Source organism: Cyrtonyx montezumae, unplaced genomic scaffold, assembly GCF_038088225.1.
Source record: "Cyrtonyx montezumae isolate F1298 unplaced genomic scaffold, pur_monq_1.0 scaffold_17, whole genome shotgun sequence".
NCBI classification, from domain to species: Eukaryota; Metazoa; Chordata; class Aves; order Galliformes; family Odontophoridae; genus Cyrtonyx; species Cyrtonyx montezumae.
Window position 1 is genome coordinate 21,709,112 of NW_027071903.1, and position 27,875 is coordinate 21,736,986.

General features: G+C 48.5%; 1 protein-coding gene across 1 annotated transcript; it reads right to left on the minus strand.

Annotated features, from left to right (window-relative positions):
- Positions 1-1,237: 1,237 nt before the first annotated feature.
- Positions 1,238-27,875, minus strand: LOC136046890 (mucosa-associated lymphoid tissue lymphoma translocation protein 1-like). Its single transcript, XM_065733721.1, has 15 exons — positions 27,818-27,875; positions 27,351-27,439; positions 26,007-26,125; positions 25,530-25,683; positions 24,656-24,834; positions 23,292-23,388; positions 19,823-19,849; positions 18,837-19,040; positions 13,977-14,154; positions 10,594-10,668; positions 9,884-10,011; positions 9,483-9,614; positions 9,190-9,341; positions 4,721-4,846; positions 1,238-3,445 (listed from the first exon to the last, which is right to left on the minus strand). The coding sequence occupies exons 2-15, from the start codon at positions 27,358-27,360 to the stop codon at positions 3,125-3,127; spliced, it is 1,902 nt and encodes a 633-aa protein (XP_065589793.1). The 5' UTR covers positions 27,361-27,439; positions 27,818-27,875; the 3' UTR covers positions 1,238-3,124.

Consider the following 27,875-nt stretch of genomic DNA (forward strand, 5'->3'; position numbering starts at 1 on the left):
CGCCTTCAGCGTTAGCGTAAGGCCTTCGGTGTATCGGACACTCTCGCTCATTTTATTTATTAGCTTCAATTCCAATTATATTGTATTATATTGTGTTATTTTGCTTTCTGATATCTTATTTAGTAAATTAGCTTCCCTCCTCAGATCGTTGCCACTGTTTTGTTTCTAGACCCATCTCCCTTTTCCCTTTCCCCCTTCCCCTTTCCTGGGGAATGGGTCCCCCGCTCCAATTGTCACAGAACTGGGCTGAACCAGCCCGTAAACCATTGACAGAAGGTAACTGGAGCTGAGTTTTTGTAGTTCCACCTCATCTGCAGCTGTCCAGCTAATGAAGGAGTCTCAGCCTTCAATGGGTTTTGTAGTCCTTCTGGAAGGATCAATCATCTACTGGGATGATTTTCTTAATAAAAGTAGCATCAATAAAATAACGTGAGCCTACCTGCACTGCCCAGCCATAGGATCAGTCCAGGCTTTGACTCAAAGAAAAAATGCAATGAGGTAACATCAAATTTCCAGGTTTTTATCATCCACTACTCTGCCATGGCCATACCATGAGCAGTCTCTGAAATGTGGGTGCATTCATGGAGACGGATGCTCCTTCCTTCCTATCCCTTCCTGGGAGAGCCCAAGACTGTTGCTGAAGGCCAGATGTGTGTAGTCAAGAGAACCACAGCTGTCTTGGATGAGTTGTCTATTCTCTGGGCCGAGTGACAGAAACACTGTTTCAAGGGAAAATCTATTGGCAGTATTTATCCCACTGCAGGATTTCATAGGTAAGGTAGGGCAATGAAGGCATAAATACCTTCACCCTTCCTACAATTAATCCAAGCCCAAGCAGGAGTCACCATTAAGCAGGAATCATCTTGGTATCTGGGCAAATAGATGCAGCATCTCTTTGAGGGTGAGTACTGGCAGACCTGAAGAGGAAGCCAACAAAATTCAGCTCCCAGTGTAGACAAAAATAGGTAGACTGGAAGGACCTTCAGGTTGCAGAGGCTGATTGATAGCAGAACTGGTGGCTGGGCAGCAGGCTGCTGTAGCCAGAGGTCCAGGATGCAATCAACTCTGCATTTGCAATTCGCTTTGCAAATGCTTGCCATCTCAACACATGATCAACTGAAGTGCATGGAAATGTGGTGGCAGAGCTGGGCTTGGGTCTCCTAAAGATGCAGAAATGTTGCTGAGAGGGACAGGTCCAATTTGGCAGTTGGGAACAGGAAGGAGACCTCCTAAGCCTGGCCTAGCCACCCAAGGGCCACTCTACAGAAGAGATGGATAGTTCACAATGAATGCTGACATTATTTTACCTATACATTTCATCAGACATTACTTCAGCCTAGTTAACATAATTTGATCCATCTTCTAAATCAACACTTTAGTATACAGTCACTGAGAAGAAACTTTCCTCAGGCATAAAAGCCCAGAAGCCACAGTTCAAAGCATGAAGAGCATGAGAACAATATTAAAGCACACCCAGGAAATTAGGGGGAAAAACAAAAACTATTAACTTAGAACCACATGAAGCTATGCATCCAAAAACACCCGTAGTGTTTTATTTATTAAAAATAAAGTATTGCTATGTTTAATAATTACAGGAGATTATACTTGCCATAATCGCAAGAGCCAGGGACACATTTTGCCCCAGTGGTAGAGGGGTGTGTGTAATCCTTCCCTTTGAATACTGTACTCCTCCCAAATGCCTGCACAGCAATTCCCACTGACCTGCCTTAAGTTTCTGCTGGTGTTGACTTAATCTTTGGTTCTCCCTTCAATTAGTTTATTATTTTCTGGTTTGGTGTCTATCAGTCCATCTTATTTAAACTACATCCTGGTTGGTTTTTTTTGAGCTTTACATTTTTTCCTAGGAGACTTTCTCAACTTCAGCCAGATGGGGCCTCTCTTCTTTCTCTTGGCTCTACTCACTGTGAAAATAAAAGCCTCCTCTGTTCTCTTTGGACTGGCTTCCAGCATTTGTAGGACAGTTTATCTGGAAGAAGCATTTCGTAATTTTCCATGCTGCAATAGAAAGTCCCCACTGTGGACAGATACACTGCTGTAGAAGAACTGAAACTTAGAAAACGTTCATTCCTTCCCTCTTTTAGAGCTCAGGCACTCTCCCTACCCCATCAACCCTGACTTCCTGAGAAGTCTTTGACCTTCAAGATGGAGGATGGAGATCCCACACCTCAGTGGGGTCACTGACCTCTGCTACGCTGTTGGATTGCCCTCCCCTGCAACGCCCTGCCGAAATCATTACTCAACAGAAATCAGAGGGGCAGGCAGGGAGGGGACAGCAGCTGCTCAGGCTGGCCCTCCTCACCCATGGCTATCTCTGGACAGCTGGTTCTATACAAAAGGTAGTGCTTTAAGTTGCCTATATTGAATGCACACCGAGGCAGGCAATTAGGAAAAAATAGTTGCACAAATAACTTTTTTCTGAGGTTCTTCCTCCTCCTTTCTGGTCTTTTCTGTCCCCTACACATAGGGATTCTGTGTCAGAGGAACTCAAGACCACACAGGATCTAACTCCATGTTATGCGCCCATCTAACAGACTAGAAGGGGCATGCTTGCTTCCCCAAGCAAGCAATTTTCTTGCCCGAAGTATAAATACATTCAGCAGAAAGACATAAACACATAATTTAAAACCTGCTTTTGACACAAGGCAGGACTTGCAAGGAGGGAAGACTCCAGTGCAACAAAAGGGGAAAGCTTACAATACTGACCCAGTTTGATCTGGGTCCCTTGGTCGTTCCTTGCATCCCCTGCACAAGTGGTGACAGTTGGCAGTTGTGGGTTTTGAGATGGTGCCTGTGCTGTAGCACAGGACTGTAGTGTTTGAGGTCTCTCAACACAGTTAATGCCACAAATCCTGCTTTCAGGCACTTGCTTAGCAAATCCTGATTTGCAGAAAATATCAGCCTGTGCCCTTGACTATAAGCACTGCTGGGTGTTGCCTGCCAATATTATGACTTGTCGGGAGGCCAGGTCCTCTGCCAGACATGACAATGATGCCTTGGTGATGTCTGCAGAAATTTCATTTGGACAGGACGACTGCTGAGGCTGGAAAGCAGCTCAATTCTGCCGTGTTAACATCTGAAGGCTGTGCACGCCAGTCCATGGGAGTCAGGGGTGCTCCTGCCCCGGGCCAGCCCGCAGCAGGGCTGAGCAGAGTTCACCTATGCTGCGCTCATCGTTCTCCTCTGGCTCGCTGGTGGAGTTGGAGGGGTTGCTGCTGCTGGGCAAGCTGCGGCCAGTGCCTGTCCTCAGGGCACCCCCTGGGTCTGCCCAGGCCACAGTGCTGTCACAGTTGGGCCGGGTGTAGTTCCTCTGGGTGAAAAACTGTCCCACCAGCAATTTTGGGATGATTTTCTGCAGGCTTTCACAAGTCCTCTGCTTTGTGCTCAGCTGGGTGTAATACAAATCCAACTGCAGGACCACATCCATCTGGAAGGAAAGAACAAAGGACACAAAGTGAACTGGGGAGAAGAGCTGAAGCAGAGCTTTTTGCTGTCAGAACACCCGACAGGCTCAGCCACTGTTCTGAAGGCTCACAGCCCCATGCTGTGGTGTGCCAGAGCAGTGCTGCTGCCACAGGAAATGAGCTCCTATGTACATTCACAGCATCTGTGGGCCAGAGCCACGGTTTCTGGATTTCAGGACTTGTTCTGAGACCAGGCCACCTCACTGGAGACCTTACTGTCTCAGACACTGAGAGCACAGAGGCCCTGGGGCAGAGGGAATGCCATGACCATCTTGCCAAAGCACAACACTGCACACACAAGAGGAAAGCATGCAAGGGCAGGAACATGAACAACTTAAAGCAGGTATGCCACAGTACAAAAAATGAATTTCAAACAGCAGCACTCTGCAAGGATCCATTTGCAGTCTATCTTTACAATATATGATGAAGGATTCAGAAAATAACAGGCTTGTGACAGCCACCTCCCCTGAATATGGAAACTTAGTGTGGTGCTTTGCCTGAGATGCCTGGCTGTACAAAGAAGGGAAATGGACCATGCAGCACGAAGACTTTTCCTACATGCCTGGCAGGCAACAGGGTCCAGATCTCTGTCATATGCTAAGGCACAGGCCATACCTGGCTAATCCACATAGCAGCTTGAGAGCCATGTTCAGGGTGAGCCTGTGTGGAGTCCAGAAGATAAGCACCTAGCAAGCCACACTGGCTGGGTGCTGGAGGAGAAAAACTAAGGGAGAAACAAGGTGCATGCTGCTATTTGAAGAGAAAGAATATGCTGAAGAGCCAAGCCAGGGAACAGTAATACTGCCTCTCTTGCAGTCTTTAAATAGTCTCAATCTTCTGAAGAGTGCCAAGGAAGCAGCCTGGCTCAGGTTCAGCAGCATCATTCTGACAGCAGAGATGTCCTCCTGCTGCCTGAGTTCAAGCCCATCTCTCAGACAAGCACAGCACTTAGTGAGACATCCTTCGTCCACAACATTTGGGCTAGTCCAACCGCTGCCAGACTGCCACAGGCAAGGAACAGCCTCTCTGGCCAGACAGTGGAAACACAGAGTGAGGTAAGAGAAAAGCCAGCTTTTGTGCCCACCAACAAGCTCTGCTAACATCGTATACTGACACCCCAGATGCTGAGCATCTTCTGCATGGAGCCAAGAGTCACACAGTCAGAGAGGCAGAGCCAGCAGCGATGGGGAGTACTGCTTCTGTGAGGGTGCAGGAAACTGCACAGACTTGTACTCCACCTGAATTTTCTGTAGTCCACAGAGTTGGAAGATGCAGTCCAGCTCCTCCTGCTTGTAAACAGAGGTGAGCAGAGAATCCATGTAGTCTTGGTGGCTCTCTTCCAGATTGGCCACATCATCTACTTCCTAGGTCAGGAAGACAAGAGAAATGTAACGAAATCTCAGCATCTGCCTGGGCATGGAGGCACAACTGGCCATCAAATATGCTGCTTCTCTGAATAGCAATGCCTGGGGCTGGCCTGTGCCCTTGGTATTTGGTCTGGTGGCAATGTGGTGTACTCTAACTGAAGTACTACAGAATGGTATACATTCAGATTTTACACACTTATCTCGAGCAGATCAGTGGCAAAACCTAGCTGAACACCCTCTAAGGGCAGGAAATCTGTGTTATGGGGTTTCCTGAGGTGTAGATAGCAGCAAAAGCCAGTATCACAGTGACCCATAGTGTAGAGACCTGTAGAGGAGGGAGTAAGGGGCTTCCTGAGGGCATAGACGGAGGGAGATCTGAGTTGTGCTGGGCAGTAAGTTAGCCCCTGCCACATACAGAACTACCATTTCCTGCCTAATCGTTCAAGCTTTTCTAGAACAGCTCTCTCTCTCTAAGATCCTCTTCAGTAACATTAGTCTCCTGGAACCTCCTCTGAACTGCTGCCTGCAGAAGGCCAAAGCAATTTGTTTCTGGCCAGGAGATTATTGGCCATGCAAGCTAAAATGCAGGATCCTAAACTTCAGCTGGGATTTGCAAGCATCAGAGTCACCTTTGCCTGCAAGATTGGCAGAATGAAAGTAAAAGTCTGTTGTCCCACTGCTGCTGATACAGCAGGTCCATTGGAGGCAGGCCGAAGATACAGCATTTATCTCTGTATAAAGCAAAGCCAAATCCCATCTCCACACTTGGCAACTTGTTACTGGAAAGAAAAACTGGAAAGCATTTAGGATAGATCAGGGCAGCAAAAGGAGCTGGCAAAAAGGGAGGTGGATGTGCCAACAAAGGGCAGACACAGCTCATGGGGTGGAGCAGCTGTCCTGCACAGGGAGCCTTTGGCCAGCCTGAACTGAGAGAAAGACTACAACGCAAAGCACTTTCTGCAAACAAACACTGCCCTCTCCTGCCCTCTCCTTGCTTGGCTCATTGCATCAGGTACCTGCTCCAGATCCCAAATGTGGTTACTGCTACGCTGAGCCCAGCAGCTAGGTTAAACTAAACCTGCAGACAAAACAGAAGCACAAAGAAGTCAGCCTGGACCCCATCGATGAAAAGCTTCAGCAGGACATCCACAAAAGGGAGCTGAGTGCTCCTACAACACCCAGCCAGCTCCATCTTGCCTGATATTGCTGACCTTGCACTGCATTATGCACTTAGGTGAGGATGCAATCAGCCCTGCCAGCCTCTGCAACAGGAAAACCACTAACTCACTGAGTTGAAGGTGGTGCCTGTGCTTTCAGCAGTATTTAGAAAGTGCCTGTTGAAGCTGGAGCTGGGCTGTGAGCCCTGTTTTCTCCTTGCAGGCATTGATGTGCAGTGGATCAGATGACTTTTAAGTACCTGCCTTTGTAATTGCATTACCTGACACAGTGAACCTTCAGAGATTAACATCACAGTTTGGTTCCATCTCACAGGGCAGGGATGCTCAGATCTGTTCTAGCACACTAGACTCTTCTCCTGAGTTTTCTTCTCCTGAGTCCTGAGTTCTACTGGTTTGCAATTGGATTGTGATGCTCTACTTTCATCCCAAGAAAAATTCACTCACAAGGTGCCACTGATATGAATATAGCACTGCTCCATTACAAGATAAAACATGGTGCATGGAATCTGAATTGGGTTAACCACATAGCATCCCTGAGTGGTAGCAAACCAGTCCCAAGTGTTGAATATCCCAAACAGATATGCTGCTGTTTTCCAGCACAGAGAATGGAGAGCAAATGGTCCCAAACTTCAGCCTCACCAGCACTGAGGAGAGCTCACACAAATCTGGAGCTCATTTGCGACCTTGGCAGTTCTCCGCCCTGCTTTGGTTGCACCAGTTGTTGTGGACTGATCACAAAGACCCAGCTGTTTCCCCTGCTATGCACAGCATAACTACTGCTTGCTCCTGCCCATGTGCAGGATCTTGCATCTACTAAGAAACAGCCCTGCCATCAGATCACATCTTCCTACAATCCAATCCTGTCTTTCAGCACTCTGCAGGTGCTATGCCATGTTACAGGATCCTGCAGTTGTTTATGGATGTGGATGAGATCCCCCTGAACCTCCCCTTCTCCAGCCTGAAGTCCCAGCTCTCTCGGCCTCTCCTCGTAGCAGAGATGCTCCAAGCCCTTCAGCACCTCCATGGCCCTTTGTTGGACACTCTCAGGTCTCTCTTGCCCAAGTACCCACTCTAGCCAACCATGATAGAAAGCAACCTCACAGTGACAGTGACATCTGCCAGCTCCTTTGGCACTTGAGGGTGCATCCTGTCAGGTCCCACAGACTTGTGTATGTCTATGATCAATTAGGAGCTCCCAGCACACACATGCAGGCCTCCTGAGGCCTTTGCCTGCTTTCCTGCTCACTGGGATCCCTGAGCCAAGATAGGGATCCTTGAAAACCCACCAGCTCACTGGGACCTCTCTAGGGCTGATGCTCACACACAAAAAAAAAAACAGCTCATGAGATCAGTGACCTTCAAGACACATATCTAGACAAGGACCGACCTCATCTCAAGGAATCAATTAAAGCCTTGACATGTGAGATTCAAAGCTCCTCTGCTGACAGCAACTTGTTATCCACATGTATCTGCACAGGGAAGTGGTAGAGTCATTGTCTCTGGAGATGTTCAAGAACTGTGGCTTTGTGGCACTGAGGGACATAGTTTAGTGGCCGTGGTAGGAATGGGGTTGATGGTTGGACTAGATGATCTGAGAGGTCTTTTTCAACCTCAGTGATTCCATGATTCTACAAAAATGGGAGGAATGCGACTGGGGAAGCCATTAGGTCAAACAGCTCCAGAGCAAGTGACTTCAAAATATGGAGGTCGAACACAGAAGTTTAGAAAGTAGACATTAATTGGGACATTAAAAAATTAGGATGCCTTAGCTCTCTGTGTAATTCATTTCAACTTATATCCTAAAATTGTTTTTCTCTCTGAGGACATTGTGTGTAAAATGAAAATGCAAGACCAGGGATGGGAGAGAACGCCAACACTACAAAATTAAAGAAAAGGATCAGTACTAGAAAACACCATTGTGATTATCTCTGACAAGCCTTACTGCAAGCCCAGGTTCTCCACTGAAGTCACTTTTGTAGGCGAAGCATGGCAAACGTAAAAACTGCCATTCCCTCAACCAAATGTCTTCCTGGGCTCATTCCACAGGGCTTAAAACATACAGGAACCAGATGCCCTCCCATCCTTGCATCTCTTTGGGTTGGTCCCAAAGATGGGTATGGTAGCTTTGCTGTGGGTGTTCAGTGGAGCAGACAAATTGCAACCCAGTGCCAGAATGTGCTGCCATGTCAGCAGACACCACTGGAGGTCAGTGTGAGCTAGCAGCGCTGTGGAAAAGGGCAAGAACAGGGGATCGATCCCACCTGCTCTGCTGAGTCCCTTTCCAGTCTGTCCCATGTTCCTCCTGTGCCAGTCATGGATGCAGGAGCAAGCATATGGGTCCCCCCTTTCCTACATGCGCTGCTGTGGAGTGATTGTATACACACACACACACACACACACACACACAATTTTCATGCATGTTTAGGGAGCTCATAGGGGAAATGATGCTCCAGTTTGGTAGTAGGTAGGATCAGGCTCCAGACCTTTGCTGGATGCACTGCTCCGCACCAGCGACCATAATATCTGGGGGCAGCATCCCTCCATGAGCAATAAGGGCAGAAAGTTCCAGTCATAGTCATGCTATGCTTCAGCAAAGGAACTACAGAAAATGAGGAAGACTTAGCAAAAAAGAGCAGCAAAGAGGATTAAATCCTTAGAGATAGTGTGGAGGCCACTGGAGTTCTTCTAGGAAAGGTCTGAGGAAGCTGGTATGGCTCAACATGGAACAAGTGCATGAGGATGCATTGTTGCATGGAGTTATTATAGCACAGTGGGTTAAAACAGCATCATTCAAGAAGTCAGATCTGCTTCCAAACACAGAAAACAGACAGCCTTTTCATCTCGATCAGATTAAATGCAATAATTCAATCAGTCAGGACAGAAAGCAGTCTGAGGAACATCTGGTTAAAGGCACTGAAACCGGCACTAAATCCTTTTCACAATGCATTAGGAGCAAGATAGGCCACTGATGTGTGGAAGGAGCATTTAAAAGGCACAGAGCATGTGCAGAAAGGCAGCAACAGCATTAAGAGTGGAATCCCTTTGCAGGTTCAGCCCTTTCTGGCCCCTGAGACTCCTCGGCCTCATTATAATCCCCCTCCCTTTGCTGCTGCAGAGGGAACTGAGGGGAACAGGCCCAGCAACCCCCCACAGAGGACTCACAGTGGGCTGGCGGAGCATGAGCTGGGCATCAGCGACGTGGGCTGGGAGATCCTGCAGCTTGGCACAGACGGACAGCACATTGGAGAAAAGTCGGTGGAAGCGAAGCTCTGCCTGCACCCCGCAGGGGAATGTCACTGTTTCATTTGGTGGCCCTGCAAGGGAAAGCAGAGCAGGGTGAGTGCCTGGCTCCTCTGGGGGTCCCACTGCCACCTCCCTGCAGAGTGGTGCCTGTGAGAGGCATGGGGTCCCCCTGCACCCTCCTGCACTGCCTGGCAGCTCCCCGCACAGCTCACCGCGGCTGCATCCCCAGCGCTCTGCAGCTGCTCCCGTGGGGCAGATGGGGTCTGTCAGGGATCGGGCCTCCTTCAGAGTGTGCTTGATCTCCATCACCTGCTTCCCAGTGACCAAGGGATCCTGGCCAAGGTCTGGAGGAGACATTTTAGTGGCACAAGTGTAACTCCAGGTTCCTTATTTACCATTCTGCCTTTCAGACCCTGTATTAACATACTGGTCCATGTTGCCAGGTTACTCAAACCTTGCATGGGGCACAGCCTGCAACTTCATTTCTGGGGAGGGAGAATGGGGGTGCTGATCTTCCCTCTATCTCCTCTGCTGGGATTTGGTTTCTGCTGATATTTTTTTCATCCCTGCTAGGGAAATACACTTCTAGCTTGGGTTCAAATCACTCCTTTACCTTCTAATACATCCTCTAGCATGTGTGTAACTTTCTTCTCCTGCAAAATATGTCTCTTCAAATACTTCATGAAGATCCCAGAGCTGAACTCCCCATCCTGTAACTCATAGGCTTCCGCATCTTCGCTCCTGCAAGGGGAATGACTTGTCTTTACCTTTCTGAAATGGGAGGAAGTCCTGGGGGTAAGTCACGGCTTGCTCTGGCTCCGCTCAGGCACTGCCAGCTAAGTCCAAATCAGCCTCTCATGCAATGGTGCAAAGTGCTTGATGTTAGCTCAGGAGAAGGTAGAAAGGGCATAGGATGGGAAAAAGTAGAGAAAGGGGCCAGAGGAGAGCATTGCCTCTTTTGCCAGCCTAGGTGGGTGACAGCAGCCAAACAGCCTATGGAACTAGTGCTGGAACAGTAAGCAATGCTCATCCTCATCTCAAGAGGTTCCAGGTGACATACTTGTGGGACACATACTTTGGGAATCGGGCTCAGGCCTGGGAAAGGAGATGACATGAGATGATGTCACCTTCACAAGTAACCTGTAACTGATGAACAGCTGCAACGTTAGGAGGAAGAAGTGTCTGAATGGTAAATAATAGAGATAAAGGGTGAGAGGTGGAAGAAACACAAGAAAGGCATTCTCAAGCCTCTAAAGTCACCAAGCACAAAGGTATGCAAATAGCCAGTATTTTTTTCCATGTCATGGTGCAAAATACACTTACGTGGCATAGCCATAAACAATATTACCCCAGGGCTCCAGTGGCTGTACCTGGGAGAGAGCACACTCTGGGTTGTACCTGTAAGAGGAAATGAAGGTACTAGTCAGTACATCTATCAGAGCGTGCCCAGAGGGCAGAGCCAGTGTGCACCATGAAATGCAGCTCCTCTGGATGGTAATAAGAACAGCCTTCATATCAAAAATAAGCACCCATGTTAGTAGGGCAGCAACAGACTAAAGCTAGGAGTCCCAAGAACACAAAACCAGGGAAAAATGAGCAGTCAGGGCCATCTCCAATCTATCTGCACTGGTTATCTGCTCCCTACACAGCAAATGAGCCTAGAGCTGCAGGTGCAACCATGCCTCCCCACTCCTGATGCTATTTTTTCACAACTTCAAGGGGCCTCAGAGGTGTGCTCAAAAGAACAGCTTGTGGCTACGGCTTGACTGCCTGTCCCAAAGCTCTGGGATGTTCCACAGCAATCTTTTAGGCAATGCACATACCTTGTGGCCCAGGAAATCAAAGCTGATACATGGCCAGATGGGATCAGTATACACAACCACATCTCAAAGTTCAATACACTCTCTGATACCTTGGTCTAGATCTAGCTCAGTGAGCACAGACTTGTTATTTCCAAGGTCAGGTACATCAGGAGTGATAGTCCTGGTTTCCACTAAAGCAGATGTCATGGTAGCACTCATGGCAAGCCTTGCCTCAGAGCAAATCTGACTCCAGGCAGAATGGAGAACATGGAGACAGGTAGGGGAGAAATTTGGATATGTTCCTGATCACAAACAGAGAAGAGGTGGTGTTATTCAGTGTCATTCAATTCCAGAATAGCTTGCTGGGGTTGAAGTTGGCACACTAAGAAGAGCAGAAGGGATCACTGCATTCCCAGCAGCCAGGAAGTTACCTACTATTGGTGCAACAGTCTAAAGAAGATGTTTGATGGCAGTATTAATCTAGCTTGTGTAAGTTTTCTAAAGATGATGTGAAGAGAAAATGTTGAAAAGGAGATGTACATCTAAATATGAACAGTGAACAGTGAGATGTATCTACCCCTTAGATGTTCCTAAATGAATGCAAAAAATCTGGGAAATAAGAGATCAGATCCCCAAATAAGCTGAGGTACTGTTGTCTGCATGCTGGAGACAACGACCTGAGGCTGGACATACAGAGGTTAGTGCAAACCTTCTGTGATGGCACTAGTAAAGCCATCTAGTGCACACAGTGGAAATACTGGCCACAGTCCCCTGCCCTAGAAGAAGACAAGGTTCAGCAGGGCATTTCCAGACTGTGACTGAACAAAGGGAGATGTCTGACGACAGAGAGTATGGCAGAGCCCCAGTAAAGGTTCATTCACACTGCACTTCTCATGCAGTCCAGTTCTCATCTGCATCCCAGACAGAAGATGGTGTTCTTTTCCTGCACTAAGCAGCACACACCAGAAGCCCTCAAAAATCAGGGAACTCCTGGAATAGGCAATCACATCCACCTCAAATCTGCTCATTAATGTATTAGGTTACAGAGAGGCTCCACATCTCTGGTTCCTCCTGTGCTAAAGCTGAACATCTGCTACCACTTGGCAAAGGAGCCAGGCCTTTCTCATCTCCTTGGTATTTCTGATGCCAACATATGGGGTGAAGAGATACTTAGAGTGAAATCCCCCTTAGCACACACTCTGCTCCCCCTGGTCCATGCATGGCTGAGCAAGCCATGGAAAAGCAACAAGCATCTGCAATTCACAACAGAAATTTAACAAAAAGGGCATTGAGAAAGGAGGCCCCAAGCGCCCTGTTTTACCACATGTTGTGCACACACACAACTAGGAAATCCAAATGCTTTGCTGAGCTGAAGCAATGACTTCTTGAGAAAAACAAGCCCAAGTGGAAAGCTTCCACAGCTATCCCCTGTGCACCCAGTGATAAATCCTACAGCACAAAGTGCTCTGCTTGCTGTGGGAAAGGGAAGGGAAGAAGTGTGAGACTGGGGGAGGAAGAGAGAAAAACAGCCACATAACATCAGAGCAGTTCTCACATTGCATCCTGCTCCCAAAGCACAGTAAGAGTTCAGTGAGCACATAAATGGCCAGCAACACCAAGGAAGGAGGTGTCAGCTCAAAACTACTGCACAGATTGTCACTGTTCATGTTAGAATTCCCAGTGCAGCCTCCACATAGCAAAGCTGCCTCTCCATCACATATTGCCCTGCTATTTTCAGGCACATTTGACATCTGGATAAGTTCCTGGGCTAACCTCTGCCACCAGATCTGGCAGGAGCTGTGCTGATGATTCAGCAGCTTTGCTCAGCAAGGGCTCTCAACAGCCTTGGGACAGGGAACCAAAGCTCTCTCCTCAATGCAGCAGCAGTGAGCTGCAGAGGGAGCACAGCAATGCTTCTCTATGAGGCATCTGGGGCAACTATCAAAGGACAGCAGGTTCCATCAATGTTGGCAGTTCAGAGCTGCAGAAGGCAGGGTAAGTCTCACTGCAACTCAGAATAGCTTGTAAGCTATTCCAAGCCAGTGTTCCCACCTCTGCAGCTAAAAGATGCCAAAGAGCCTTTGCAGGGTCTGGCAGCTCTTTCAGGGCAGTGGTATCAGAATTTGTCCTTCCATTGCTCAAAGCAGAATCACAGAAAGAAGAGGGGGAATTTTCTTTCTTTGGCCTCCATATCCTTCCTGTCCTGTAAATTAATCTCAGGAGCCCCAAATAAATAAAGCCATGACAACTTCTACTGGATAAGCCTAACTTCCTTTGCTGGAAATAGGTGACTTGTAATTTTCTGTAGCCCACAAGCTGCAGAATGGAAACCTGCAAGCCAGGAGAAGATGATGGGCTTTCCACACTGAGAGGGGATAAGCTGATCCCTGACCTCAGCAGCAGCCTTGGTCCTACTTCACAACGTGATTTCAGAAACCTTTAGGGAAGTAAAACCAGGTAGCATGGCTTAAAATGTTTTTCCTGTTGTGTTGCATTCTCCCCACTGAGAGGGTAACAGAAACGCAGACAACAAAAAGAAATGAGTCAGTTCAGGTGACTCGCTCAAAAAGCCTGCATTTGGCAAGCTTTTTCATCTCCTTTCCAGCACATCTCAGGCAGGATCTGATGCTTACAAAGCTGCATCTAACACGTGACCAACTGGGCTTCCCAGGAGATCCTGCAAAACCTGACAGCCTTGCTGATTTCATGACAAAGACAGATAACTTTTCACAGAGACCTTGGCAGTGCAAAAGAGGACATGCCCTTGAAAATCCCCAAGAATATCTCACGTAGTTGTGCAGGAGCCCATTTCTGAAGGGAGGATAAAGCTGGCAGCTGTTTCCCCAACCCCGTGAAATGCCAAGCTCTGCCCACCCCAGTGAGGAAGGGGGAAAAGCATCCTACCACTTCCTGCAGGTGTCCAGCAGGATCAGGTTCAGGGCTGTCTGCTGCTGCTGCATCTTCTGAAGGATCCTCTGCACGCTGATGCAGTTTTCAGGGGCATACAGTTGTGGAGCATCGACAGGAACCATGTAGTTCCTCCCCAAATGTTCATACCCGTGCCCGGCATAGTAGAATACAGCTGGGAACATGGAGAGGAGAAGATGAGTCACAGTGCAAGCTTACAGGTCTGTAGCCAGTTCTCCACAGCTACCTCCCACCTCCTGCCCTGTAGGGATAGTGGCTTGGGACACTTAGGCTAGGAGAGCACTTCCAGGCAGACAACTTGACCCACCTTGACCTCAAAGATTTGACTTTTTTCAAATCCATGCCCTTCAGTGGAGCAGGAAGCAGCACTGAGAGGTTCTCTTGTACTTGTGGTTTCCAGAAGCTCTTTAAGAGACACCAAAGTCACTGCATTTATAGGTTCGCTAACACATAATCATTTGTGCAACAATATCCAGGCCTGGAGTCTGCCAGGCTGAATACCACCTTTGAACAAATATTTGGCTAAAAGATGATCTCTCTGCAAGAATGTGACAATAGACAAAAGAATTCCACCCTGACCAACACTACTTTAACAACCTTTTGAAGAAGTTTCTCAGCTGCCTAGTTCAGGAAAGACTCACAGAGGCTCAAATGATGGGCAATATTCTTTGGTTTTCAAAGATCTGCTAGTATTTATACATGTATGAGACAGTGAAACATGGGATTGAGAAAGACAGAGATGAGCTCTCCAGATGTTTAGAACATGTGAACAGTGTGCTTCAAAATCTCAAAACAGATATCAGCTCTGTAAGGTAAGATACAGACTCATCCAGGTATTGCTGGCCAGTCGAGTGTCAATTTTGTTTAGGAGCACAAGAAACATAACAGTGGTTTCTACCTCCACAAGAGATAGCAACATGGGAACATCCATGCTGGAAAGCCAGCATGGAGGAGCATGACATGACCACAGCCAGTGCTTGCCAATGCTCACACGTGTTTAGTGAAGGGCTTTTCTTCTGCACAGGGATCCCTAGGTGTGCTGTAGCTTCCCAAAAGGAAGCTGTGTGCTGGTTTCCCAGCACTGCTAGAGCTGTGTGGGGGATGCTGCTGAAAGACAACTTCGGGAACTGAAATCTGCTAAAAATAGCTCTGTGAGGTGATGCAAGCAGTTGCACTACTGCAAGTGAGGTACAGTAAAGAATGAGAGGTCAGAAACAGGAACAAGTGGCTATGAGGGAAAAGTAAGATAAATTCTTAAGTCAGGTTCACTGCCAAAGCCCATGCTTCATTGAGTAATCTCCCATTTATTTTCTTCCACTCTTCCTGTCCCTGTAGTTTGCAGGAAACTCACTTTGATCTTTGCTGCTGGAAGGGATGCAGTGAATGGGACAGAAGCTGAAGGACTGAAAGCATGATCTCATCCCACAAACTGAAACCATGACCTCACACTAAATGAGGCCTAAAGTTATCTTGAGTTTCCGTTCTCAGGGGACAATGGAAAATTACTCAAATGTCTGTTTTCACAGGTGCCCACAAAGGTTTGGGTTCCACTTCTTAGGGATCCAGAGCCAGAAACAGAGGGCTCTGATTTGCACAAGTTTTAATCTTCAATAACTCACAAATCAAAGCCTCCTCTGAGAATATAAAAGAGTATAAAATGGGAAGCACTGTGGAAAAATCAGATACAGGTATTTCAGGATTGGACTCTGAAGTAGTCAAGCGCCTCTTGCTTTCCTCTCTCTGACCCCATTTCTGTACATCAAATTGAGGTGATGACATCCTATACCTAACAACATCACTGACACTTAGAAAGAACTGAAATATTACAGAAAAACACTCAAAGAATCATTACATTATTAAATCTCCTAACTTCGGAGACGAATGCTCCCTGTGCTATATAAGCCACAATGACTGGAGTTCAAACAGAAAGGCAGGAACTTCACACAAGCTAAACAACTCTGCTGCAGATCTCTTCTGGACTGAATCTCTCTTCCTGAACAGAATGTCAACATTTTGCCTAGAGGGGGAAAGGTGTTTTGTTTTTTTTTCCAAGTTCCATTTCAACACTCTGCCCACATCTTGTGAGTCAAAAACTGCTGATCAGAGACGAGCTTCTGAGTACCAAAGTAAGAAGGGGAAGCTCCAGGCACTGCTTATAATACAGGAAATGTCAACATGCAGCTTAATTAAAACATGACGGCATATTCCTAGTATCTCATTGGTAGCTTTTTGCTTTTGTTGCATTTCCAACATTATTTTTGACTTGGGACTTTTTAGAACGCTTGAAATAACAGATGGGGAGATTTCTTGTTTTCCTGAGGGCTGTATTATTAGATTATTCAGGGGATGTCTGGGGCCTTCAAGATGCATTGCACCTTTTCTAAGTGGAGAGCTGGAGGAAAAGCAGCCAGATGAGCCACTGTGGTAAATTACAGAAGCCTCTGAATCACCTCAAACATCTAGGCACGCATGAAATCTTCTTTTGCTCTGGGCTTGAGAAATCTGTGGCAAGGTTGAATAAAAAGGAGCATGAAGCCCTGCGCTGAGACAGGTAACACCAGGCAACATTTTGGCTAGGGCTGAGCACTGGTTGAACAATAATGCTAGAGATAAGGAATCGGAGTCACAGCAGCCACCCTGCTAAAGATGAGCCAGCAACTGGGAACAGAGCTACCTTAGGAGATACAGGACTGGCACAGCAAGGTAGTTGTCAGCACTGCCATGGACCCTAAAGAGACCCCACTTAGGTTCTATGTCAAGTTTTAGGGACTTCAGTTCAAAAAGCAACAAAAAGGCCAGTGGAAGCGACTGAGATGTTGAGCTCCAGGGCCTGGAAAAAAAGGGGCAGAGATGGGATGGTGATGTGGAGGTGAAGGGGGGGTCTAATAACAGCCTATAGCTGCTGGAAGGGCAATTTGGCAATTAAAGGGACAACAGATCTCAACTTTCTTCATCAGCAAAAGCCGTAAAACATGGGGCAACAAGCTGCTGCCTCACCATTATCTGTGTGAGTTATGTCAAACCTGAATCTCTCAGACAGTTTAAGGTGTTTATTCTGGAGCTAGTGCCTTGAAAAAAATAGATATACAGGGTTTAGGAGTTGTTGGCTTCTTCCAAATATGCATTTCTATTAAAAAGAGAAGTTAATTTCAAGGATTTGCACTTCACCTGGTTCTTTCAATCTCATCCAAAGAAAACAGGTGAAAAAATGCTGGAAGATGCCTCACAGTGAGAGGCAGCATCATTCAGAAGACCTTGGGCAATCAGCAGGCAGACTGACCCAATGCCCCACCCTAAGTTTGGATGCCACCCAATTACAGCAAACATCTCCTCGATCACAGTGCTGGGACTGGCCCATGTCAAGGTTCACTGCCTGCAAATAGTAGACTGCTCAACTTAGAAAGCCGTAAAGAAAACCACTATTTGAGACAAGCTATGCCAAGCAAACACTTCAGGCTTATCAAGGTTCAGTAGCTCAGCTGTATTTTTTCCTTGCCAGTGCACAAAATCAATTTTGCCAAGAAGGATCAATGGCCACAAAAGCAGAAAAGCACTGGAAGTTTAAATAAGGCATGACAGCATGAAAGGTTTGCCATTTCCCAACCTTTTTACTGTCCACTGCTTATGAAAAACAAAACAAAACAAAACACCATTTGGACCTAAGGCACTACACATACAAGGCAGAACAGCAGTGCCTTACACAGATGTGGAAAAAGCATAGCAGCTCCCCAGGGAATACTCTGGCCCAGGAGGGGAGACAAAACCTGAGATTCAAGGGGATTTCAGACAGCAATCAGAAAAGGAATCTTCAGGTGAAGTGAAAGGAATACACTGTTGTCAGATAACACAGGGCTGGAACAGCTACTATTGCCTGCTGCCTTTCCCTGACAACTCAGCCTCTATGGGTGAGTCAGTGCCTCCAGGAATGAGGGAACTTTGCAGTGTTTCACTTGGGGCCTCATCCTTACCCATTGCACAACTCCTAACCTCACAGAAATCACTGAAGTTGGCCCTGCATTGACTTTTGCTGCCTCAATCCCTTGGTACACCACTCAGCTGAGAGGGTGGTGAAGATAAGCACTGTTCAAAGTAGGCTGTTCCTCATGTTGAGCATTTAAAAAAATAAATAAATAAAAAAAACAACAAATATCTGCCAGGTGTTTTTGGGATATCCATCACGCTGGATGAACCCAGAAACCCCAAGGAAGTTACTTTCATCATCAAAATCTGAACACCTGCTTTAAGACCCACAAGATCTGCTCTTTGGTTTTGTGTTTAAGGAACACTTCCCGCGGAAGTTAAACCCCAAAAGCCACCTGTCTGCAGCTGGGAATGTGCTTCTGCAAAAAGCCTGCCAAAGGCTCAAATATCATGAATGAAAAATAAGCAAATCTTGGCCAGCTGTAGTCAATCACAGATCAAAAGGCGCTCCTGTCCTGACAAAGGAACGTCTGAGGCAATCCACAATCAACCTCACAAAGGAAAAATTGGAACACCCTCTCCCATTTACCATCAGAAACACTGGCTCCCCAAAACCTCAGCACAAAACCATGCTAATCGAGCCAGAGGTTAGCCACATGATGGAGAAAAACCTACTTTGCCTGTCTGCAACCTGGCTCAAATTGAATGGTGTTTACCTGGGATTTTTGCCAAGCCTGGCACCGCTGCAGACTGCGCTGCAGGGATACCCTAACCCACATAAAGAAAAGTGGGTTAGTGGAGCCCCTAATTTATTTATTATTGTTATTTTAATACAATAGCTGTTAGGGAAATTGCCAAATCTCCGCTCCTCCCTTTCTTTGATCGCTGCCACCTGTACATAAACTGCTGCTTTACCATAGACTCCTTTCTCCAGGAGCTGTAGGAACCGACTGACCGCTGCCACCATCTCAGCTTTGTTCAGGTCCAGGAGAGAGACAACTTGGAAACCCAGCTGCTTCAGAAGAACACTCAGCTCAAACACATCCTTGGCAGGAGCCATCAGGTTTGGATGATGCTGGTAATGGTTGTTGCCCACTAAAAGTGCTAGCTTGCCTGTAGCTAACAGAAACAAGAGACAAAGCTGTAAGTGCTCAGCAGGTAACAAGGTCTAACTTCTTTTCGTTGGCATGACCTTTCTCACTTTTAGGAAGGAAGGTTAGACCTGCCATGAGCCTGGAGCACTCTCCAAAAAGCCCTTAGCTTTTTCAACACTTGAATAAAATAAACAAGGCATTATTTTGAAGGAAAGACCTGAAAAGTTTCCACTTGGGAAGCAAAAGTCCAGGAGTGGAAGAGGACCAGCACTAATGAGGCTTTTTGGCAGAGGCCCTGTCATGTCTGTCTCGTGTGCTGGTGGTACCTGGGAGGGGAAAACTCTGAGCCAGTTTCAGAAGTACCTTTCCCACAGGGCTGAAGGAATGAAACTCTAGCTCCTGTTTTCATTTTAACCCCCAGCTACCCCTATGGGAAAATTGGATTCATGCTTTACAGCATCTATGGGAGCAAGAACCTTTGCTCTGATCCAAGGAGGTATTTCAAAGAAGGAAAAGGTGCTGTGCAAAGCAGACTTCACTGTCATTTGGCAGGCATGGAGGTTGAGGTTTGGTTACTCATTAAGAATAATCTTACTCCAGTGGATGAGACAGGTGAGATTTTGGCAGGGGATTCAACCTGTGCCTTACAGATCTGATCCAGAAAGCAAAGAGTCAGTGAAGCATGGCCATAAAGGCTTGAAATGGCCTGGGCAGGAAAAACGTATCAGTGCCTTCCCCTCATACCACTGCTGGAGCTTAACTTTTAATTAAGGGAATAATTTCTCAAGAAAAGAGGACAGTACTCACCAAAAAACTTCTCAGAGAGACAGGTGGCTGGAAAAGAAAAAGAAGAATGAAAAAGTCAGTGCCCAGCACGCAGCATCCCAGTGCCAGCTCCAATGGCAGGTCTGGAACCTGTTCCCATGGCCTCCAACAACGCATAGTTGGATCACATGGTTCTTCTGCATCTCTTCTGAAACTGCAGAAGTAAAACAGGCTGCTTCTCAGGCAGGTTTTTTGCTGCTTACTTGTTAACCCTACAGTCTGCTCATTTGAGGAGCCTACGTGAGTGGGCCTTTGGAACTTATCTGAAATCCTACATTGGTAGTGAAAGGGAACAACAAGTCACTGGGGATGAAGGCCAAGGCATGCAGGAGAGAAGAGTGACTATATGCAAGCAGTTGGGAAGCAGAGCTAAGAGAAGGGGCAGGCAGGGGAAACAGAATGACTCCATGAAGAAACTCAGTCAACGAAAGCTTCAAAGTAGAGAGCTACTCCCTGTGAGCAGGAAGGAAGCCGTATGTTTGCTCTTGGTGGTGATAATATTCCCAGGACTTTCAACACCCTGGTTTGCCTTCTCCCGAATTTCAGCCATTCCAGCTCAGGAAGGCTGCCCCAAACATGAAGTTCACATCTATGAGCTCCATCAGCTGCTCTGCAGAAGAGCAGCATGGCATCCACACAATAAAAAACTCATCCATGGCACCCCTGAGCAACCCCAGCAAGAAGCCTCTGAAAATCCCCAATACCATGACAGATCCAGATTTTCCTATTAAAAAAAATAAAACAATCCAGCCCAGTGAAAAGCCTGAAAACCTACAGCCTTTAAATGAAAAAAGTAAGGACCTTCAGCATCTGAATACACGGTAATGACTGTACTGTAAATTAAAGAATCATAGAATCTCCAAGGCTGGAAAAGACCTCTAAGATCATCTAATTCAACTGTGGGCCCATCACTACCATGACCACTAAACCAAGTTCCTCCAAGCTGCATCTCCACAGTTCCTGAACACCTCCAGGGATAGCGACTCTACCACCTCTATCGGGCAGCATGTTCGGGGAAGAAATTTTTCCTAATATCCACCTTGAACCTTCCCTGGTGTACCTTGAGGCCTCTACCTCTCATCCTATCACTGTTACCCATAAAAAGAGGCTGACCCCCACCTTGCCAGAATCTCTTTTCAGGGCACTGTAGGTAGTGACAAGGTCGCCCCTGAGCCTCCTCCTCTCCAGACTGACCCATCCCAGCTCCCTCAGCTGCTCCCCATAACACTTGTGCTCCAGAACCCTCTCAGCTCCGTTACCCTTCTCTGGACACACTCCACAGCCTCAGTGTCTTTCAGGCAGCAAGGAGCCCAACACTGAACACTGCACTGGAGATGTGACCTCACCAGTACTGAGTATGATCACCCTGATTACTGAGGATGATCACACTGCTCCTGCTAGCTGCACTACTTCTGATACACACCAGGATGCCTTTGGCCTTCTTGGCCCTCTGAGCACACCGCTGGCTCATGGTGTCATGGCTCCTGACTGACACCCCCAGATCCTTTTCCTCTGCATAGCTTGACAGCCACACTGCCTCAAGCCTGCAGCAATGCATGGGCTTGTTAAGACCAAAGTACAGGACCTGGTAGGTGGTCTTGTTAAACTTCATCACATTGACCTCAGCCCATCGACACAGCCTGTCCCAGATCCCTCTGTAGGGCCTTCCTACACTCAGGCACATCAACATTTCCTCCCAATTTGGATTACCACACTTAACACTCCCCTCACCCAGGTCATCAATAAAGTTATCAAACAGAGATGGCACGAGTACTTATTCCTGGGAAACACCACTTGTGAACAGTCACCAGCTGTACTTAACACCACCACGCTCTGTTTTGGCCCTCCAAAGTTTTTACTCAGTGAAGAGTACACCTGTCCAAGCCATGGGCTGCAGCTTCTGCAGGAGAGTGCTGTGAGAGACAGAGTTGAAGCTGTACTGAAGTCTGCGTACGCTACACCCACAGCCTTTCCTTCACCCACCAGGCAGGTCGCCTGGTCACAGGAGATAAGGTTGGCCAAGCAGCAGCTGATTTCATGAACCCATGCTGGCTATGCCCAATCCCCTGGCTGTTCCACACATGCTGTTTGACTGCACTCAAGATGATCTTCTCCATGACCTTCCCCATACTGAAGTCAGGCTGACAGGCCTGGAGTTCCCTGGATCCTCCTTCCAACCCTCTTGTAGATGGGAGTTATGCCAGCAGTCTCCTGTCTCCTGGACTTCCCCCATTGACCAGGACTGCTGACAGGCAGTCTAAAGCAGCTTTACGAGCACTTCCAACTGCTCCCTCAGCACCCTCAAGTGGACCCCGTACAGCCCCATGCGTTTGTGACAGTCTAGATGCACCAGGAATGTCTGGAAAGTCATCAGAACTTGTTGTCATTTTGAAACCAACCCAGAATGTTCATGCTATCTGTTACTCCTAGGCACTGTTTTGAAAGTTGCAAAGAGGCAAGGAGAGTACACAAGGCTCTCAAATTATACAGGACCAATTTGCACCCTGGAGAGATTGCAATGCCAGTGTGAAACGTTAGATGAAAAGTTCATGGCATAGAAAATTCTCTAGGTGGAGTAAAGAGCCCATAAAGCTATTCCTGTCTCACAGCACCACAAAGGCACACAGCCATTGTGTCATATCAGAGGCAGAGTATGCCCAAGGCTCCTGGGATCCATCTTCTCCCCAGGATCCATCAGGCTGCACAGCACACACAGAATCAGCCGTGGGCTGCCAGCTTGATGGACCTGAACCTTCACAAAATAAACACCATCCTCTCCAGCATGATGTATCTGAGCACATCACTTCAACACAGTGAGGCTCTAAATTTGGTGAAAAGCTGCAGTGAGCATCTGAGAGCACAGCCTAATGCAGCAGGTTTCCTACTGATTGCAGAACCCAGCAGCTGCACTACAGTGTGGTGGGCAGAGTGCTGTTTTTCTCCTTTTGCAGATGTCACTTCCCTCACTAATTCTGAACCCTGTTATCAAGGAATCACACGTATCACAGCACTGACTGATGCCTGTGTCCCCAGCTCAGGGGTGCACGTGCAGCTCTGCTGAGATCATCCAGTATTTCCAGGGTGTGAATTTGTACTCTGCAGGCTGTTCCCATGACAGCTGCTGCAGGACTGCCTCCTGGCAGACTCCCACATCTCTCAGAGCCCCACTCTACTCTCCTTTGGCCCCCTGCAGAAGCTGTATTTAAAACCAGAGGCTTTCTTTTTTCTTGTTACTAAGTCCGTTCAACCTGGGGAGGGCTGTGCATTCTAACTCTCCTAATCCCAGAGCCCTAAGCCCAGTTTCACCTGCACAAAGTGAGCCCTAGAATAACATCTCAGCGCTTCGTCCACCAGCCGGGTATTTCCAGGCAACAAGCACTAAAATCATCTAATTCCTTTTCATGCTAGAAGATGACTTGCTGCAAAGCAGACATGGTTTAGCTCTGCTCACCTATGTGAATGTCCACTGCGTTGGTCCAGTGCTCTCCATGGCTGTTGGAAGCACAGCAGAGGTACGTGCCAGAGTCGCTGGCCTTGGTGTGGGTGATCTAGATAGGTCAAAAGTTAAATTACATTATTTATGGTGATAGTTTGCTTCTAAACAGCAAAAGTGCTGTGCCCAAATGCCCTCCTTTCTTTATCCATCAGCTCTGAAACTGTGTCACAGCCATACTCTGACCCTGGGAGTCACACAGGCAGGACAGCATGTGGCCAACATCAGAAGGTTCCCAATTTTCCTCCTGAGTGACATTTTCAAGATTTCTATCATGTGGTATGTTTCCCACCTGTATCCAACCCTCCTGCAGGACATCAAGAACCCCAGCAGCACAGGCTGGTGAAGACCCCTGTGGTTCTCCCACCTAGCCTCCTATTCAGAGAGGAACTAAAGCCACAACTGGGTCAAGTCAGCTGCAGTTTTGTCAAGACAGGTCTTGAAAACCTCTGAGGACAGAGATCTCACTGCTTCTCTGTGTACATACTCCACTGATGCACTATCCATTCCCAAAGGAAGCATATCTCCTTAGTTGTCAGGCTGAGCTTCTCTGGGAGCAGTGCTGTTTTGAGACCGTTGCCCCTCATAGCACCATCTGAGGAGAGCTTGGCTCTCTTGCCTTTAAAACTCTTGAAGTGATATCCCAGGAAGAAATCTGCCTTTCTTGCAACAAGAAGACAACACTTACATTCAGCCAGTGAACTGCCATAAAATCAGACCTTTTACTGACTCTGTGACTCTTTCCTGCTGTCAATAACCACTTTTCCTTCTAGCTTTCCAGCAGGCACACACCATTCCCACAGCTCCATCACTGCACACCCACAATCCCTTGCACATGCATACAATAGGTCTTCCTGAGCCACTACAAGAAGATTATGAGAGGCCTGCTGAGAGCCCTTAATGCTGGCACATCTGAACCTCTTATTTCCTAAAGAAACATCCACGGCTTTTAAAGAAGCCCATAAAACGTATTCCCTCTTCAACCCTAGTTCTTCAGTCAGGGCTATCAAAGCAACAGGAGGGATCTGTGCAGTGCAGGGAAACGTGGCTGAGTGAAAGGCTGTTTCTCCAGGGGAGGACAGGCAAGGAGAGACAGCTTTCCGCTGGCATTCACCTGATCATACAGATCAAAGCATTCCTGAGCCTCTGCACACAGAAAAGAACTAGACTGTGTCATCCTCATATTGAGAATGATAACAGCATAAAATTTTCAGCAGTCTCTCCAAGGCTTCTGAAGCTCTCCCACACTCTCATCCCACTGGGCTTTTCCCATCACCCACCACAGCAGCCAAAGTTTCTGAACCATCCCAAGGTAACGTTACCCAGAGTTTTTTTTTCTTCTGGTGTTCCAGCAGGTTCCCATTTTGGTACCACTGGTAGCTGGGGGCTGGGACCCCAACAGCAGCACATTGCAGCTGTAGTGGTTTCCCTACTTCTACCTTCTGCTCAGAAGGGTTGAGGATGATGACTGGTTCTCCTTGCCAGAGCTGAGGGAGCAGTCCTGTGAAGCAAGGCAAGGAATTGGTGCTCCCACCGTGAGGACAGAAAACAATATTTTTTTCTCAGCAGTCTCTGTGCTTTGACAGAGAAGTCAACCTTTTCTACCCACACCAAGAGATGTCATTCTAATGGATGGTTGTGCTCACAGAGTCAACAATGTTCATTGTTCTCTGCTCCTTTCAGCTCCAGGAGCAGAGAATACTTGACAGCAACACCCACAACAGCATATGACACAGCACAGCACTGCCTCTTAATTCCCAGTCCCAAATGTGCCTCGAATTCTGGTGATGCTCACCCTTTCCTGCTAAAGGTGCAGTCAGCATGCTGAGGTCAGGCACACCCTAAGTTACTTTGCCCAGCTTTGAAATAGCCAGACTGCCTCTTCCAGTCCCTCTGCCCTATGCAATCAGCAGCAAATATCCAGGATAACCTCCCTCTGGTAAACCCACAGTGAGTGGTCAGCAGGGCAAGGGCGCAAACACACCTGAGGTTACTGGGATCATGACAGGGACCTGAAATACCTGGGGCATAGATACAGTGGTTTTGCTTAGACCCATGTCACTGGAGCAATCCTCTCATGTAACGATGAGCTTGGAAGACACAATGCTCCAGAAACCACAAAGGACCACCTCTGTGATATCCAGTAACATCAACGCAAAGCAGGGAACATAGCAAAGCTGGAAGATATGTTTGTACCTCTGGCAATGCATGGATGAACCTCCACCTTCACCCAGTCAGAGAAGACCACATTTCTGAAGAGGTCGTTGATTCTGCAAGTGTACAGTTGAGTCTGCTGTGCAGTGATGGGCAAATCTTGTTTGGTGGCACCAGGAATCTGGTAGCGGACAGACTACAGGAAAAACACAGGCAGTGGGGAGCAAGTCCCTGCATCCCTGCTGGTAGCAGAAGGTACCAGCAAGCCCCTCTAAAGGCAGGAAAAGCTGGAATCCCTTGCTGTGTCACCTCCTCGCAAGGATATGGGGAGGACAAACTTTTCCACTGCACCAGAGGAAGCCCTCGGCCCTTGGTGACAACCATGTCACCACCTCTACTCTACTCTCTTTCAGCCTCCCACTGCTCACCCACACTGCTTGCAGAAGGCCAGCTCCCCTCAACGCAGGGCACAGAGCAGCCCAATGCAATGAGGAAAGTCACCCCTGCTCACAACATTACCTGGCACTGACAAAACCACTGGTACTGCAGCGAGGTGTGGGCCTCAGCTCTGCAGCGCAGAGAGAAGGAGTACCCAACAGGAACGGACACAGAGACCGGCTGCTCGGTGATCACAATGGCTGTGGGGAAACAGGGGTGTTTGCAACATGAGCAAGGAGATGGGACACCACTTGGGTGGCACAGAACAGGTCATAAAATCAAAAAATCATTCTGGGCTATCCGGTACAAAAAAGACAGGGATCTCCTTGAAAAGAGTCCAGCAGAGGATTACGAAGATGATAAAGGGCATGGAACACCTCTCTTATGAGGAAAGGCTGAGAGACCTGGGTCCGTTTAGCATCGAAAAAAGAAGTCTCAGAGGGGATATGATCCACGTCTATAAATATCTAAGGAGCAGGAGGCAAAGGGATGAGGCTGAACTCTTCTCAGCAGTGTGTGGCAATAGGACAAGGGGAAATGGCCATAAACTGATGCATAGGAAGCTCTTTCACAGTAAGGGTGGCGGAACACTGGCACAAGCTGCACAGAGAGGTGGTGGAGTCTCCTTCTCTGGAGACGTTCAAGACCCGCCTGGATGCCTACCTGAGCAACCTGGTCTAGGGATGTGCTTTGGCAGGGGAGTTGGACTAGATGATCTCTAGAGGTCCCTTCCAACCCCTATAATTCTGTGATTCTGTTACCTCTAAGATCATCTCTTCCAACCATTCCCCTGCTACCACCATCGCCCACTAAACCATGTCCCTGAGTACCACATCTCCATGGTTCCTGAGTACCTCCAGGGATGGTGACTCTACCACCTCCCTGGGTGGCCTGCTCCCAATGTGCCAATGCTCTTTCTGAGAATAATTTTTTCCTAATATACAACTTGAACCTCCCCTGGTGCAATTTAAGGCCATCACCTCTCATCCTCTCACCTGGGACCAGAAGCTGGCCCCAACCTTGCCACAATCCCCTTTCAGGTAGTTATAGGGAGTGGTAAGGTCGCCTGTGAGCCCCCTCTTCTCCAGACTGACCCATCAAAGCTCCCTCTGCTGCTCCCCATAACACTTGTGCTCCAAACCCCTCTTAGCTCCATTGCCTTTCTCTGGACACACTCCAGGGCCCTGATGTCTTTCTGGCACTGAGAGGCCCAACACCGAACACTGCACTGGAGACGTGGCCTCACCAGCGCCGAGTACAGAGGGATGAGCACACTCCCCAGTCGGGTCAGATCCATCTTGCTCCTTCTGAGCACCACTGGTGCCGATGTGCCAGGCTCACCCTGCTGCACAGCTCACCGAGAACCGCCAAGCACTTAGAGCAGGACGAGCCCCAAGGGGCACCAAGGAGTCCGCCCCGGCTCACCTGTCTGCATCGCTCTACCGGTGCTCCGGCCGCCGTGCCTCGCCCGCCCCGGCCGCTCTCAGCCGGCGGCTCCTGGCCCCGCCGAGCACCTATGGAAAAGAAAGCAACGGCCCCAGGTCGTGAGGAGCCCCCGGCCCGGCCCGGCCCCGGGCAGCGCGGCGGAGCCCGAGCCGCCCGCTCCCCCGCTCCCTCGGCGGCTGCCCCGGGCCGGGCCGGGCCGGGCCGCGGTGCGGGGCTCTCACCTGGCGGCAGCAGAGGCGGCTGCGGGCCGCCATGGTCGCCTGCGGGGAGCCGCCGTCCTCGGGGGGCAGCGCCGGGCTCCGGCTCCCCGGGAGCCCGCGGGCCCTGCGGAGAGGCGGAGGCGCTCACCGGAGCTCGCCCGGCGGTGGACCCCGAGCTCTTCCGGCTTGTCCCCGGCGCTCCCCTGGCGTCTCCCCCTCGGGCCCGGGGACAGTGCCCGGACTCACCTGCCGCCGGCCCCGCCGCCCGGGGAAGGCCCCGCCGGCGCCCCGCGCCGCACTTCCG

Excerpts from the sequence above, each read along its gene's own strand:
- LOC136046890 (XM_065733721.1), bottom strand. Across the intron at positions 10,669-13,976 it reads CTGGACACCTGCAGGAAGTG|GTACAACCCAGAGTGTGCTC; the intron begins GTAGGATGCTTT and ends TTCCTCTTACAG. Across the intron at positions 9,342-9,482 it reads GCGCTGGGGATGCAGCCGCG|GGCCACCAAATGAAACAGTG; the intron begins GTGAGCTGTGCG and ends TTTCCCTTGCAG.